The sequence below is a fragment of the Rana temporaria genome, chromosome 9 (assembly GCF_905171775.1).
Source record: "Rana temporaria chromosome 9, aRanTem1.1, whole genome shotgun sequence".
In the NCBI taxonomy this organism is placed as follows: Eukaryota; Metazoa; Chordata; class Amphibia; order Anura; family Ranidae; genus Rana; species Rana temporaria.
This window is the reverse complement of record NC_053497.1, coordinates 87,713,005-87,728,555: the sequence shown is the minus strand read 5'-3', so window position 1 is coordinate 87,728,555 and position 15,551 is coordinate 87,713,005. Positions and strand designations below refer to the sequence as shown.

General features: G+C 46.5%; 1 protein-coding gene across 1 annotated transcript in view; it reads left to right on the top strand.

Moving 5' to 3' along the window:
• ALG13 (ALG13 UDP-N-acetylglucosaminyltransferase subunit) overlaps positions 1–15,551 on the top strand; it is a 401,371-nt gene that overhangs the window by 226,914 nt on the left and 158,906 nt on the right. The window contains exons 19-21 of the mRNA XM_040325249.1: positions 5,716–5,768; positions 5,846–5,928; positions 6,594–6,707. Coding sequence (XP_040181183.1) covers positions 5,716–5,768; positions 5,846–5,928; positions 6,594–6,707 — 250 coding nt within the window. The remainder of the gene's footprint in view (positions 1–5,715; positions 5,769–5,845; positions 5,929–6,593; positions 6,708–15,551) is intronic.

Sequence of the window (15,551 nt, the reverse complement as noted above, 5' to 3'; positions counted from 1 at the left end):
AGCCACGTCGCACGACCGCGCAATTGTCAGTTAAAGCGATGCAGTGCCGAATCGCAAAAAGGGGCAAGGTCCTTAACCTGCATATTGGTCCGGGTCTTAACGGTTAAAAAAGCAGATCACAATTCCCCTTCGAGTCAGGAGAAAATTATGGTGCTGGTGGAATCAAATGAATTTGGATTCAGGTCTGTCCTGGACATTTCCTGCCGCAAAAAGACCGACGGACGCAAACTCCTGGGGTTGGGGGCATGCATCTCGAGGGCCAGATTTCCAAAGGGTTGTGGATAAACGGGGAAACCAAGAGATCCTTCAAATGGGGAGAGAGCTGAGGGCCATTCTCCTAGGGCTTTGGTCATTCAAGGAAGATGGTGAAAGGCCATCTCATTCAGATGTTATCCGACAATGCTACGGCACTAGCCTACGTCTCAAAGCAGGGAGGCACACAAAGCAGGGTTCTCCTGGCCTCGGCAATCCAGAAACTGGCATGGGAAGAAGACAATTTGGCTTCGTTGATGGGCAGTGCATCTTAAGACAGCCTAAATCTAATAACAGGAAGCGAGTTCTAGAATCGGTGGAGCCCGAATCCAGAAATCTTTCAGATGATCACGAACAGTCGTGTTTGCATTTTCGATCAAATGCGACCAGTTTACTGAACAAGCTGAATTAATGGGAGGGCCTGGACACATTGGTCCAGCTTTGGACCTTCCGTTTTGTGTTGCACTTCCACCCCACTTTTTTGGTACTCAAAAAATTGCAGCAAGAGGCCCACAAGCCTAATTCTTTTTGAGCCCTATTGGCCCAAGTGAGCATGGTTCTTGACGCTGCTAAACCTAGCTAACAGCAGAACCCATTGGTTGTTACCTCTGCGGGAAGATCTGCTTAATTTTTTGTTGCTGTTTTGTTTGTTTTTCAGCATGGCTGGAAGTATTCGATTACAACTGAGGCCATGGTGGAAGGGGACTGTCTTTTTTAAAGGTCATGACTGCAGTGTTTCCTGGGAACATGGGTGGAGCTACGCTCTCTCCAGGTGCTGTCCTGAAAGACTCCTTTAAGTACCGTTATGTCTGTTTTTTTGTTTTTCCTTCTCATGCAATCCAAACAGCCGTGTACAGCCTCTTGTTTGCCTGTGTGTATGACAGTGTTTGTACACACTGTGCTTTAACTCCACTTTTCAAGTGTGTGTGTGTGTCTTTTTTTTTTTTTTTTATCAGGCCAACAGAGGACAGGATATTTGGCCTTCCCGTTATGTGTTTACAGGCTAGAAAAACACTGAATAAAGCTCTTTCAGGAGCTAAAGAGCAGAAAAAAATGCAGATTGCGCCTAAATGCTAGGCACATTTGAGCCCAAATGTATTCCAATGGCTGAAATTATAATTTTTTTTTTTTTTTTATATTTTCACCTGTTTAAACCATTAACGCTCAAGCGCTATATGCTCTAAAAACTGACAATATGCAGCTCAAGGCCTGTTTTTTTTTTCTTTAAGCAGATTTTATCCTGACAGGAGTTCTGGCATTCAGAGGAGCAAAGCAAACTCCCTCTGTGCAAACTCCCTCTGTGCATGAGGCCTAATGTAAAGATAAGAACATGGCAGGAGCAATTGGGTTCTTTCACGTCGGAAAAGCGCACGGTGTCATGTGGAGTCCCCCAAGGATCCCCCCTGTCGCTGGTGCTTTTCAACATCAATCTTCGCCCTCTCTTTGATATTATCAGTAGCCAAGAACTACTCTATCACTCTTATGCAGACGATACGCAACTGTATTTTCGCATCTGCAACAAAAAGGATCATCATCCCAGTTTAGAGAAATGTCTCTCTTTGATAGAAAACTGGATGACAAAGAGTTATCTTAAACTCAACAGTTCAAAAGCAGAACTCCTTATGTTTCAGGCCAGCCGAAAGAGTCAACTGGCAACAACCTGGACACCCCCGCCCATTCTGGGCCAAATCATCACCCCTAGCTCCAAAGTCAAAAGTCTCGGGGTCATCTTCGACACCTTCATGACAATGGACGCACAAATAGGGTCAGTAGTCAGCGGAGCGCACCATCTGTTGCGCCTACTACGCAGACTTATTCCATTTATCCCCAAAGAAGACGTAGCAGTCGTGGTGGGAACAATCGTGAATTCCAGACTGGACTATGCTAACGCCCTGTACCTCGGACTCCCAAAGTACCAAATCTCCCGTCTGCAAGTCGTTCAGAATACGGCCGCCAGACTGGTGACTGGGAAAAAAAAATGGGAATCAATCTCACCATCGTTGAGAACCCTTCACTGGCTGCCAGTAAAAGACAGAATTGTATTTAAAGCACTCTGCCTGACACATAAGTGCATCCATGGGAAGGCTCCGCAATATCTTTGCGACAAGATAGAACCTCACAATTCGAATCGCGTTCTGCGATCCACCGACCAAAATCTGGTCAGGGTACCAAAAACCAAATACAAGTCCAAAGGAGAAAGAAGGTTTGCTTTTCAGGGTCCTAGACTATGGAACGCTTTACCAACCAGCATTCGGTTGGAGGAAAACCACCTGACTTTCAGAAGACAGATCAAAACTCTGCTCTTTTGATGTCATGAGACACGAACAACCAGCGCCCAGAAGCGATTCAGTTCGCATGCGCCGCGCTTTATAAGTTTTTCATTCATTCATTCATTCATTCATTCATTGCTAAATTGTGCATGCAAGGAGGTGTAAAAAATTTCTATTTAAAGCACTTTGTGAATCATGTTTAAAAATAATTTGTTTTCTTTATTAACCACTTACAGACTGGAAGATTTTCCTGCTTAATGACATTTCATTTTTTTGCGATACGGCAATGCGTTCTTTAACTGACAATTGCGTGGTCGTGCGATGCTGTACCCAAGCAAAATTTGCCCTTCTTTATTTGTAAAAAAAAAAAAAAAAAAAGCTTTTCTTTTGGTGGCATTTGATCACCTCTGCGGTTTTTCTTTTTTGCACTATAAACAAAAAGCGACCAATTTTGAGAAACTATATTTACTTTTTGCTAAAATAAATATCCCCATTAATGTTTTTTGAAAAAATCTTCAGTTTAGGCCAATATACAGTGCCTTTGAAAGTATTCAGCCCCCTTGAACTTTGCGACCTTTTGCCACATTTCAGGCTTCAAACATAAACATATAAAACTGTAATTTTTTTTGAAGAATCAACAACAAGTGGGACACAATCATAAAGTGGAACGAAATTTATTGGATATTTCAAACTTAAAAAAAAAAAAAATAACTGAAAAATTGGGCGTGCAAAATTATTCAGCCCCTTTACTTTCAGTGCAGCAAACTCTCTCCAGAAGTTCAGTGAGGATCTCTGAATGATCCAATGTTGACCTAAATGACTAATGATGATAAATAGAATCCACCTGTGTGTAATCAAGTCTCCGTATAAATGTACCTGCACTGTGATAGTCTCAGAGGTCTGTTTAAAGCGCAGAGAGCATCATGAAGAACAAGGAACACACCAGGCAGGTCCGAGATACTGTTGTGGAGCAGTTTAAAGCCGGATTTGGATACAAAAAGATTTCCCAAGCTTTAAACATCCCAAAGGAGCACTGTGCAAGCCATAATATTGAAATGGAAGGAGTTTCAGACCACTGCAAATCTACGAAGACCTGGCCGTCTCTAAACTTTCAGCTCATACAAGGAGAAGACTGAGATGCAGCCAAGAGGCCCATGATCACTCTGGATGAACTGCAGAGATCTACAGCTGAGGTGGGAGACTCTGTCCATAGGACAACAATCAGTCGTATACTGCACATATCTGGCCTTTATGGAAGAGTGGCAAGAAGAAAGCCATTTCTTAAAGATATCCATAAAAAGTGTTGTTTAAAGTTTGCCACAAGCCACCTGGGAGACACACCAAACATGTGGAAGAAGGTGCTCTGGTCAGATGAAACCGGAATCTAACTTTTTGGCAACAATGCAAAACGTTATGTTTGGCGTAAAAGCAACACAGCTCATCACCCTGAACACACCATTCCCACTGTCAAACATGGTGATGGCAGCATCATGGTTTGGACCTGCTTTTCTTCAGCAGGGACAGGGAAGGTGGTTAAAATTGATGGGAAGATGGATGGAGCCAAATACAAGACCATTCTGGATGAAAACCTGATGGAGTCTGCAAAAGACCTGAGACTGGGACGGAGATTTGTCTTCCAACAAGACAATGATCCAAAACATAAAGCAAAATCTACAATGGAATGGTTCACAAATAAACATATCCAGGTGTTAGAATGGCCAAGTCAAAGTCCAGACCTGAATCCAATCGAGAATCTGTGGAAAGAACTGAAAACTGATGTTCACAAACGCTCTCCATCCAACCTCACTGAGCTTGAGCTGTTTTGCAAGGAGGAATGGGCAAAAATTTCAGTCTCTCGATGTGCAAAACTGATAGACAATACCCCAAGCGACTTACAGCTGTAATCGCAGCAAAAGGTGGCTCTACAAAGTATTAACTTAAGGGGGCTGAATAATTTTGCACGCCCAATTTTTCAGTTTTTTATTTTTTTTAAAAGTTTGAAATATCCAATAAATTTTGTTCCACTTCATGATTGTGTTCCATTAGTTTTATATCTTTGTTTGAAGCCTGAAATGTGGCAAAAGGTCGCAAAGTTCAAGGGGGGCGAATACTTTAGCAAGGCACTGTATATTCTTCTACATATTGGCAAATGTTGTAGCATCTACAAACTATGGGAAAGATTTATGGCATTTTTTAATTTGTTTACTAGTAATGGCGGTGATTTGTAATTACCGGTATTGCGGCGGACAGATCGGACACTTTTTACATTTATACAGTGGTCAGTACTATAAAAATGCACTGATTACTGTGTAAATGTCTCTGGTAGGGAAGGGGTTAACACTAGGGCAATCAAGGGGCTAAATGTGTTCTCTAGTTAGTGTTTCTTACTGTGGGGGTTGGGACTGACTGGAGAAGGAGACTGTGATACATTTGCCTATATGTCTCAGTATACTGCTCCCTGCTAGCCATGTCTGTAGAGGTAGAAAGGAATTTCATGTGTGATTCATTCCTCTGACCGGTTATTGACGTGCTAATGTCCCCTCACTATTCTAAAGGTTAATTGATCTATTGTGTTGTGTAAAGAAGATCTGTGTTTACCCTTAAAAGATGTGTATTGTATCATCAGGCTAAATGATTAGAGAAGTAGTATGTTAATTATTCTGATTGCTTCAGTGTATTAATTAACTCCCCTGATGTCTTTATCTAAAGAAACGTGTCTGCATGGTCGGCTCCGACTTGTCTCCTATAATCTGTATGGGAAACCCCACTGTGTGAGGGGGGGCGTTCCTACTTACTAGGAACAAACGATATGTCTCCTCTCTGACAGAACAAGGGATTTGTGTGTTTACACACACAAATCCCTGTTCTGGCTCTTGTGGCCACGATCGCACCAGCCACGCAGCGGGCCTGCACCTCCGGCGGCTCTTAAAGGGGACTGCGTACCCATACATTGTTTTGCTGGGTAGTGCCACCAAGTTGGTATTGAAAATGTAATAAAAAAATAAGAGGAAAATGTGCAAATGTGACTGGAAATTTTAATTTCTATATAAAGATGGAAAGAGCACGCTGCTTGAGCACTGGTGAAGATCAACTCCTTTTTTATTTTTCTATGCTGTTTTTCTGTGGTGGCTATTTTTGAAATTATGTTCAGATGTTTTGTAACTGGAACAAAACTTATTTTATAATTTTGTAGAGCTTGATCTGAAATCTCGGAAAAGACTATTCAAAAAAGTATGTGAAAAAAAGGTCTGTATAAATCAAATTTTGAATGTAGCTGTGATGTCAAACCAAACACACAACTTTCCTGATTACCTTATCTGCAGGCTTCAGCAAATATAACATCTTATGAACACTTTCAACCTCTCCAATCTCCGCGCCGTCAAAGCCGAGGATTTGGCATATCAAAGTAGGTCTTAACAAGTGTTTCGTTTTGCAAAGAGCAGATCCAAACCCCCCCATACAGTGGGGCAGTAAATGTGTGCCTATACTTAGATCATTTTTAAAGTGGAACAGTCTGTAAGGGGGTTTTATTGTTTCACTGTATTATAATAAAATGTATTAATGTAGAAGTGTGTGTGTGTGTGTGTGTGTGTGTGTGTACCTTTTTTGAAGAGTTTTCACTTGCCTTCTGTCTTTAAGACCACACAGGAAGAGGAAGTTGTCTATGGGGGGATGCATGCCAATATAAACCTGATGAAGGTTCTAATCCTTCCCTATTATTCTGTCCAAATCCTAAATTAAAACTTAGCGTCCGCTAAGGTTCTACATGAAATATGAATGCACATCCAGTGGAATGGATGATAACTTTGCTTTTGATCTAGCAGTTTTGCTGCCATAGATTTTCCAAAAAGCTGAATTATAAACTACTGGACTGTCCTTCCTTTTTTTTTCCCCCCTCCTCTTCGTTTTGATGATTACTTAGGTTAATATTGATAAAGTATGGTACATTTTAATTTGAACCTGTTATATGTTTAGCTTTTTTTTTTCTTCTTTTTTTGGTTTGTACTAGAGTGAATTTTCATTAATGTAACTTGCGTACATATGCGTTTTACATTATTTCTCATATTCAAGGTCTTCACCTCGATATATTAACAGACATGCCATGATAAACCCAGAGATTCCTTTTTACCACAGTCCAGGGAAGAGGTGCTACCAGAACTTTGATAATTATACCTATCGGACCCGGTAAGCATAAAAAAATGTTTTTTTGGGGTAAAAGTATTATAAATTATGCACTTCTTACACACCAAGCAACCACAAACCTAAACCCAGAAAAGAGATCAACAGCAATGATCAAGCAATTTTCTACTTTGCAGTTTAACAACCTCAATACTGGGCACTTTAACCCCCTTCCTGCCCAAGCAATTTTTCAGCTTTCAGTGCTGTTACAATTTGAATGACAATTGCGCAGTCATGCAACACTTTACCCAAATTACATTTTAATCATTTTTTCCTCACAAATAGATCTTTCTTTTGGTGGTATTTGATCACCTATTTTTTTCGCTATAAACAAAAGCGCTACAATTTTGAAAAAAAAGCAATATTTTTTACTTTTTGCTATAATTAATATCCCCAAAAATATATATAAAAAACGATTTCTTTATCGTACATCACGGGACACAGAGCGGCATATTCATTACTATACGGTTTATAGAGTCTACCTTCAGGTGATGGACACTGGCAATCTCAGACAGGAAGTCCCCTCCCTATATAACCCCCTCCCATAGAGGGAGTACCTCAGTTTTTTCGCCAGTGTCTTAGGTGTTGGTCACGAAATAGCTTTGCCTCCACATCCTTGGGATCAAGGCAGGCTAACCGGATCTGTCCAAGGTGTCTCAGAGCCAAAGTGGACAGTACCCGGGCCCCAAGTCGTGGGGTTTTGCTTATAATGCTTCTCTCCGGAGGGGTGGGCCCAGGACTTGGAGCCTTTTTTAGAGCCAAAAGGGCCTGTTGCCAGGGTGCTGTATAGGTCCAGGGCAGAGGGTTCCTTCCAGGACCCCAGTACCTGAAGGTCTAGTACGCTACCCACGGAGATGGGGGAAGATTGGACCACTTGCTATGCAAATCGTCCTGCGGCATGGAGCAGGTTAGAGGGGGGCCTGCGAGACTTGGTTCGACAGCAGGTGCTCCAGGGGAGATCTTAGGGGGGTAAGCCTGAGTATGCTCTGCATTGGCAGCCTTGGTCCACTATGTCTGTGTAAGACAGGATGGTCTATTTTTTCCCCCAGCACATGTCTCCCTGGTCATTGCTACTATCTACTGCTGCGTGCAGGGTGGGAAGGACTCGGTTTCGGGGGCCTATCCCAGGACAAGGAGGTTCCTTAGCGGCCTGTATGTGTCCTACCTGGCCGGGGGCCGCGCGGGTGAGTGCCGCTCTGTGTTCCTGTGGCATGGAGCCTCCTCCGGCGTGTGTTTGCTTCCTCTCCCCGCCGGGTAAGCGTGTGCACGTGATGTATGCGCGCCGTGCGGGGGAGGCGGGGAGCGTCACGCAGCGTCGGAGGAAGGGGCGTGCCCTCCTCACCGTTATCTTCAGCTCAGTCGGGGCTGAGGTGCGGAGGAGAAGGACAAAGAGCGGTGGCCTGTATGCAGTGGCACCCGGTGGCGTAAGAGGGTATTGCGGTCTGGAGCTAGCTCCCTAAAGACTTGATTGTGAAGCCTAAAAATCCCTTTGCAGCAGGTTGGATACTGGCATTCCTGTGGGGCAGTATTGTTTAAAAAAAAAAAAAAAGAAAGTATGCTGTTTTTCTCTTATCGTCCATGGACGGACACAGCTCCTTAAATCTTGACAAGTGTGTGTGTGTTATGTTCCCTGTTTACAGGAGAGGACTAGGCAGAAACATGTTAAATAGTTAAATACATGTTACATTAACAGAGTTGAACAGCCCCGCCCAGGGGGCGGTCCCTCCAGACATAACCCTCCTCACTGCAGCTTGCAGCCTCAGTTTCGTTCTGCCTAGCAAAGGAGAAGGACGTATGGCTCCCTTTGGGCCCAGCGCCCTGAGGAGAAATTTTATTTTACTTTACTTTTTCTTGAAGAATCTTCTTTCAACTGTTGGCTGAGAGACAGGCTGGATATTATAGATCCTTGTAGTCTACTCAGTCCGACCAGCAAGCGTGGGCACACCTTTGCAAAGAGGCTTGGTCTGCCACGCCATACCTCATGACTCCTGAGGTGGCCGGTGAGCTTTGCTCCGAGGTCCACATATGACTGAGCTGTGGTGTTGCCTCAATCACAGTGGACCGGGCCGACAGCTACCTCCATTGCGGTTGTAGGTCTGTCAGGAATGCGTCAGCGAGTCCTCGCTCGGACGGGTAAGTACAGTCCCTCCTGCTTCGGTGGGTTGGTACAGCTGGGCATTCCTGGGGTTCGGGGGTCCCTTCCCCTTACTTCCCTGCTCCTTTCCCTTGCTGCATTGCTAACATTGCCGCTGTCAGGGGGGAGGGGGCCTTCCTGAGGGGACTGTTATCTGGCCTGTGTTTTTTCTTTTTTGTATTGGGCTTTCCTGTGAGGTAAAAAGCCCTGTGATGAGCACAGATGTTTATGATTATACTTCAGCAGACGCTGACTGATTGGTGACACCTGTAATGGTTTTGCTTTTTATGCTGTATCTGTGTCTTATCCTTAAATAAAACAGCCCTATGAGGCTTTTCCTGTTTAAACACAGGTCCCTGCAAAAGTTACCTCACGGTTCTTTTCCTCACAGGCAGCGCTGTGCAGTCTCCTCCTGAGGGAGTCCCCTGGTTACCCCTGGTCAGCGCAGCAAGTGGGTGAGAGGCCCTGAATAGGGCTCTAGGAGCTTTTGTCTATTTGTATGGACAGGTGTGCATATTATAATACACACTATATGTAAATATTGGAGTCAGTATCTGGGTCCTTCCCCACATGCTGGTGGTGGCAGCAGGTGTTAGCACCTGTGATTCCCACAGAGTTTTTATTGTTAGTCCTGGACACAGTTTGTGCCAGGGTGGGGGTGGACTGCGGGCGGGCGGTAAAAGAGTGCCCCCTTCCCCCGTTATCCCCTGGGGAATGCTCTGTTATGGAGCCATGGACTAGGTACCTAGTTAAAAAAAAAAAAAAAAAAAAAAAGGCAGAATAAGGCATTTATGGGTGCGCTTTTTACTGCTGCAAGGGACTCTCCTAAGCTGCATAGTGCAGCTGGGTTTCCGCTGAGGGCTCGGTCTTTTTTGGATCACACAAATCAGACCGCTGTGTAGGTTTTTTCCTTCTGTGCCCTTCTTTGATAATTTCTGAGATGCGGAATGAGAAAAGCCACTGAGGGCTTTTGTAGTCCCTCACCGCCGGGCGGGAACCCCTACTTGTATGGATCTGACTGATAGAAGATCCGAAGTACTGACCCGTTCCATGTTTACCATGCTGGGGTCTGGCTTGCGGCCTATTGTGGCCACTACACTGGGGTCTCAGTGGTCGCTGGCGCTATTTTTTGGGAGATTTTTCAATTACATTGAAAACTCCCATTGGCGCCCATTTTGTCGTAGCCACGCTATGGCGCAGCTTACATTGTGCTGGCCTTTTTCCTGTGGCCGCGTTCTGAACGCTCGGCGGCCATCTTGGAGTAGTCCTGACCCCTAGTGCTGTATACAACTCACAGAGTGAGCATTTTGCACCAGACAGTGGAGGAGCACCGACTCTCTCCTGAGGTTATTAGCCTAGCGGACCAGCTGGTCCAGGGCCTCATATAGGTCTGTGATGCTTCATTGAATGCTGCGCCCTTGTTATCCAGGGCGTCTGTTTCAGAATGGTTTTATGCACACGGTGGTGTAGTGCTTAACTCCATTACTTGGCAGCAAAAGAGTCATTGGTTCGAATCTGCACACTGACGCCAATCTGCACACTGACGCCAATCTGCCTGGAGCTTGCATTGTCGCTCCCTGTGTCTGTGTGGGTTTCCTCCGGGTACTCCGGTTTCCTCCAAAGACATGTGTGCATACACCTACATAATATACATACACACTATGTGTGTGTATTATTTAGGGGCAACCCTCCCAGGCCGTCAAAGGCCCAGCTGGGGGACTAATCTGTCCCTGGGTGCATAAGCCGATCACGCCGGCACCCAAATCCTGCCAATGTATATAGCCTTCCCTCCCTGTCTCTAGGTGGGAGGGGCGGCTTGCAGGTTCACAATTCAGTGAAACCTCCCTGCTCTCCGACTAGTGGGTCTGCGAGGTGGTCTCTTCGGAGTACTAGATAGGGTTTCCTCCTATCCACAGAACAAAGTTCTGTCCTTGTGTCTTCCCCTCCCGGCACGTCGGTCTGCCTTGGGCAGTGTGGGATTTGCTAAGCTGCAAGGTAATTTTACCTTTCCTGCAGGACGAGAGTTTTGGGGTTTTCTATGGGCCTCAGGCCCTAAATACCTTTGTGAACGTCGGGTAGTTCCGCATGGAATCCATTTGTTCGGTGGTAGCTGCGCTTCATCCGGGGGATGTCCTGGCGTCCTCGGACATCAGGGACGCATACATGCATGTCCCGTTTTGCACATGTCAGTGTTTTTTTTTTTTTCTGTGCTTCGTGATGAGAGAAGGGTCTCTGTCAGCCTGTGGCCCTCCCTTTTGATCTGGCGTCAGCACCATGGGTTTTCAGCTAGGAGCTCTCACTTATTTGAATTTTGTTGGGACAGCGAGGCTTTGCCTCATTGGCTACTTTGACGACTTTCTTCTGAGAGCAGCTTCTGTCTCCGACCTAGTGGATGGGTTATTCCCATTCAGACCCTCCGAAGATTCGGGTGGATGTTAAACGTTTAGGCCAGAAAGTGTAGCTCAGTGGCAGCAAGCCTGCCCTACAGGTGTGCGACCCAGGGTTCAAATTATGGGCATGCTAGGTTCCGACTCAGCGTTGGAGTATCTAGTGTTGATCCAGACTCCTCAGTGGCAAAGGTCCTTCTTCCCCTGGAGAAATTGCAGACTCTTCAGTCTGCGGAGAAGGTATTGGCATCACGCAATCGGTCTTCTCTCCGGGCGCCTGCTGGTTCAGGGTCTGTGGGTAGCCTCCTTCAAGGTGGTACTGTATGCCCAGTTCCACACCCTGGTTTTCCAGTGGAACTACTGTCCAGGTGGTAAAAATCTCTTGTCTCTGAAATCATTAGATTCCTGTGCGCCACCTAGTCAGAGTCTCTCTGAGTTGGTGACAGAGATTCCCGACTCTTCGGTCCGGGAAGTTGTTCCTTCCTTCCAGTGGTCGGTGTTTACGACGAATGCCAGCTCACGGGTTGTGAACCTGGAGGTTCACAAAACTGGGGGGTCCAGTCGGCCCTGAGTCGCTGGACTTGCGTGGACCTATGACCACACCTCCTTGAATGTGTCTGGTCTCGGTAGCTACCCAGGGTCGGGCCTGGCTAGTGCCTGGTGGAAGACCGCCTGGGAATACCAGGTGCCGTCTACTGTTCATTGTCCTACTATTTTAGGCGATCAGGCTATGCTTCTCCTTGTGGTCGACCAATCTGGTTTCAGCCGGACAACGCCACGGCCGTGGCTTCAGTCTACCATCAGGTATGCCGGCAGGCAGACTACTGGAGTCGCCAGATGCTGGACCAGGGCGACTGGTCTTTGTGCTTGGGGTGTTTCGGCTCCCTTGCAGGAGGTGAGCCTCACATGGCATGGATCTCCTGGCAGCTTGTCTCCGCCGCAAGGGTGTCAGTTAGTGGCCAGGTCTAGTGATCTTGTACAGACGCGTCAGTCGCGCTGGTGGCCCTGTGTTGTCTGTATCGGTGATTTTTTGCCATTCCTCCATGGTAGTTGCTTCCTCGGCTGCTCCACAGAGTGGATGCTGAGGAGATCCCGATGATTCTAATCGCTCCAGATTAATCTCGGCGTCCTTGGTACGCTGATATCGGGCGCCTGGTAGCGGAGGCACCCTGGCGATTGCCAGGGCAGGAGGTTCCTGTCTCAAGGTCCCATACTTCCTCCTGTTGTACAGTCACTGACTTGCTTAACATGGTTATTGGAAGCCAGACTTTAGGTGACCAGGGTCTGTCTGACTCGGTCATCTCAACAGGGCACCGTAGTCTTCTTCCGGAGGATCTACCGTCGCACCTCTCTTGGTGCGAAGGGATGGAGTGACGTCCACGGGCGTACTTTCAATGTCCAGGGTCCTGCTGTTTTTAAAGCTTGGATTGGATCTAAAAATTGCTTAAAGCACCGTTTGGGGGCAGATTTCAGCCTTGGCTGTGTTCTTTTAGTGGCCTTTTTGCGGCCCTTTCCCTGGTGGGTCCCCTTTTTTTGTGTGCAAGGGGTTTGTCATATACTTTCCCCTCTTGGCCCATCTCTTCCCCCATGAGTTTTGACTCTGGTGCTCTCGGTTCTTCAGGAACCTTCCTTTTGGAAACATCAGAGAGATTTTCTCTTGACACTATCTCAGAAGGTGGCCCCTTTAGTGGCCTTTACCTCTGTTAGAGGGGTTTCTGAGTTGGTGGTCTTGTCTTGCAAGCCGCCATGCTTGATCCCCCATAAGGATTAGGTGATGGTGCGCCCGCGACCTTCCCTTCTTCCGAAGGAGGTTTCGGTCTTTCATACTTTAGGCGTGGTACGCGCTTTGCGGGTATACCAGCCTACTACGGCTCCATTTCGGAGCTTCTGACTCTCTTTTGTGTCGGTGTCTGGTCCACAAAAGGGCCTGGCGGTCTCGTCGACCACCATTTCTCGGTGGATCGGGCAGGCCGTCATACAGGCCTATGCTCCTAAGGGCGGGCCCCCCTTTCCGGTCACGGCACTTTCGACCAGGGCAATTGGTGCTTCCTGGGTTTTTTTTTTTTTTTTCCCGACATCATGCGTCGGTCTCACAGGTGTGCGAGGCGGCGATTTGCTCGTCCGTTCACGCTTTTTCCAGAATTTACATGGTTGCTGTGAGTGCATCTTATGATGTTTTTTTCAGCCGCTAGTTTTTGCCGGCGGCTGTTTAAAGTTGCACCTCCTCCGTTGAGGAGCTCTGCTTGTTTTGGGGTGAAGTTAAAATAGTTTTTACTGATATATTTCCCACCCCTCGTTTTTTGACACTGCTTGGGGACATCCCACTTGTCAAGATTTAAGGAGCTGTGTCCGTCCATGGACGATAAGAGAAAATAGGATTTTTTGTACTCACCGTAAAATCCTTTTCTCTGAAGTCCATGGACGGACACAGCTCCCACCCCTCCTTTTTAGGTTTGTACTGCTTGTTACGAACTGAGGCTGCAAGCTGCAGTGAGGAGGGTTATGTCTGGAGGGACCGCCCCCTGGGCGGGGCTGTTCAACTCTGTTAATGTAACATGTATTTAACTATTTAACATGTTTCTGCCTAGTCCTCTCCTGTAAACAGGGAACATAACACACACACACTTGTCAAGATTTAAGGAGCTGTGTCCGTCCATGGACTTCAGAGAAAAGGATTTTACGGTGAGTACAAAAAATCCTATTTTTCTCCCCACTGGCTTAGGGCATTAGGAGTTTTTTTTTTTTGTTCCTATTGTTTACCCTAAACATATTTTGTATCTCCTTGCTTCAACAGTCAGTTGTTGTATGCGGAGTGCCTCGGTATTGTATTATGGCTCCCAAGGGTTCCCCCTCTGATTCTGAGGATATTAGTCAGGCTATGCCAGCACTCTCCTCACCTGATAAACCAGAGGTAGTCACCTTGGATGAGCCATTAGGGGGGTTTGGTGCTGTGGCTGGCCCTAATCTACCCAACCCTGTGTTCGTCACAGAGGAGATGCTAGCCGTCACCCTGGGTGGGCTAAAAAAAAAGATTGGCAACTTTGATCGCTAATTCTATTCCAGGCAGAAAACGGACTAGATCCCCATCACCTAAATATGTATCCTCGGATGCTGAAATTCTCTCCCCGGAGGAATTAGAATTTCAGGAGGATCAGTTGGACCAGAACCTAGAGGGTTCAGAGATTGAAGAATCTACTATTGAAGAACCGTTCTCAGCCTCCCAAGCAGAGAGTCTGTGGATCCAGTCCTTAACGGATATGGTCCGCTCAGCATTTAAGTTGCCCTTACCAGGGCCTCAGGTTCCTGCGGTATCTTCCTTGGGCTCCTTAAAAGCGCCTCTGAGTAACGCAGTGTTTCCGGTCCATCCTCTGTTGGAGGATTTGATCTTTTAAGATTGGGTACGACCTGACAGAATTTTTCTGCCGCCTAAAAGATTTTCTGTTATCTACCCTATGGGAGAGAAATTTTCAAAGAAATGGGCGCTCCCAGCTGTGGACGCAGCCATCTCCTGCGTAAATAAATCTTTGACTTGCCCGGTGGAGAACATACAAATGTTCAAAGACCCGGTCGATAAACGTTTAGAGACGCTTCTAAAAGCCTCTTTTTCTACGGCAGGAGCAGTTGTGCTGCCGGCAGTAGCTGCTATTGGTGTTTGTCAGACGTTAAAAGAACAGACAAAACAGATGCTTAAAGACATTCCTGCCCAGCAGGCAAAAGGAGTTAGCCGACATACCCAGAGCCCTGTGTTTTGCGGTGGATGCTATTAAAGATTCCATCCAGCAGGCTTCCCGTTCGTCACTATTTTTAGTGCATATGCAAAGGCTCTTATGGCTAAAGAACTGGTCGGCCATGACTCCATGTAAAAAACTGCTGGCGGGCTTCCCTTTTCATGGAGGAAGACTTTTCGGAGAAGATCTGGATAAATATATACAGACAATATCAAGTGGCAAGAGTACTCTTACCAGTCAAAAAGAGGTCACTGGGTCCCACGTTTAAGCGGCAGCTATCTCCAGTTCTGGGGCCCTCGGCCTCCAGGCAGTATCGACGGCTTCCTGCACAATCAAACTTTAGTAATAAGTCGCAGGGACAGGCCTCAGGTGGTAAGAGACCATGGTCTCGCAAGCCAGCAAAACCAACCCCCAAATCAGCCTTATGAAGGGGCGCCCCCACTCAGTCGGGTGGGGGGAAGGCTTTGATTCTTTGCAGAAGTTTGGGAAGCCAATGTCCCCGACAAATGGGTCGGGTCCTCTGTGGCCACAGGCTACAAGTTGGAATTTCGGGAGTTTCCCTTTCCTCATTATCAGGAGTCAAGAGTGCCAAACGATACGA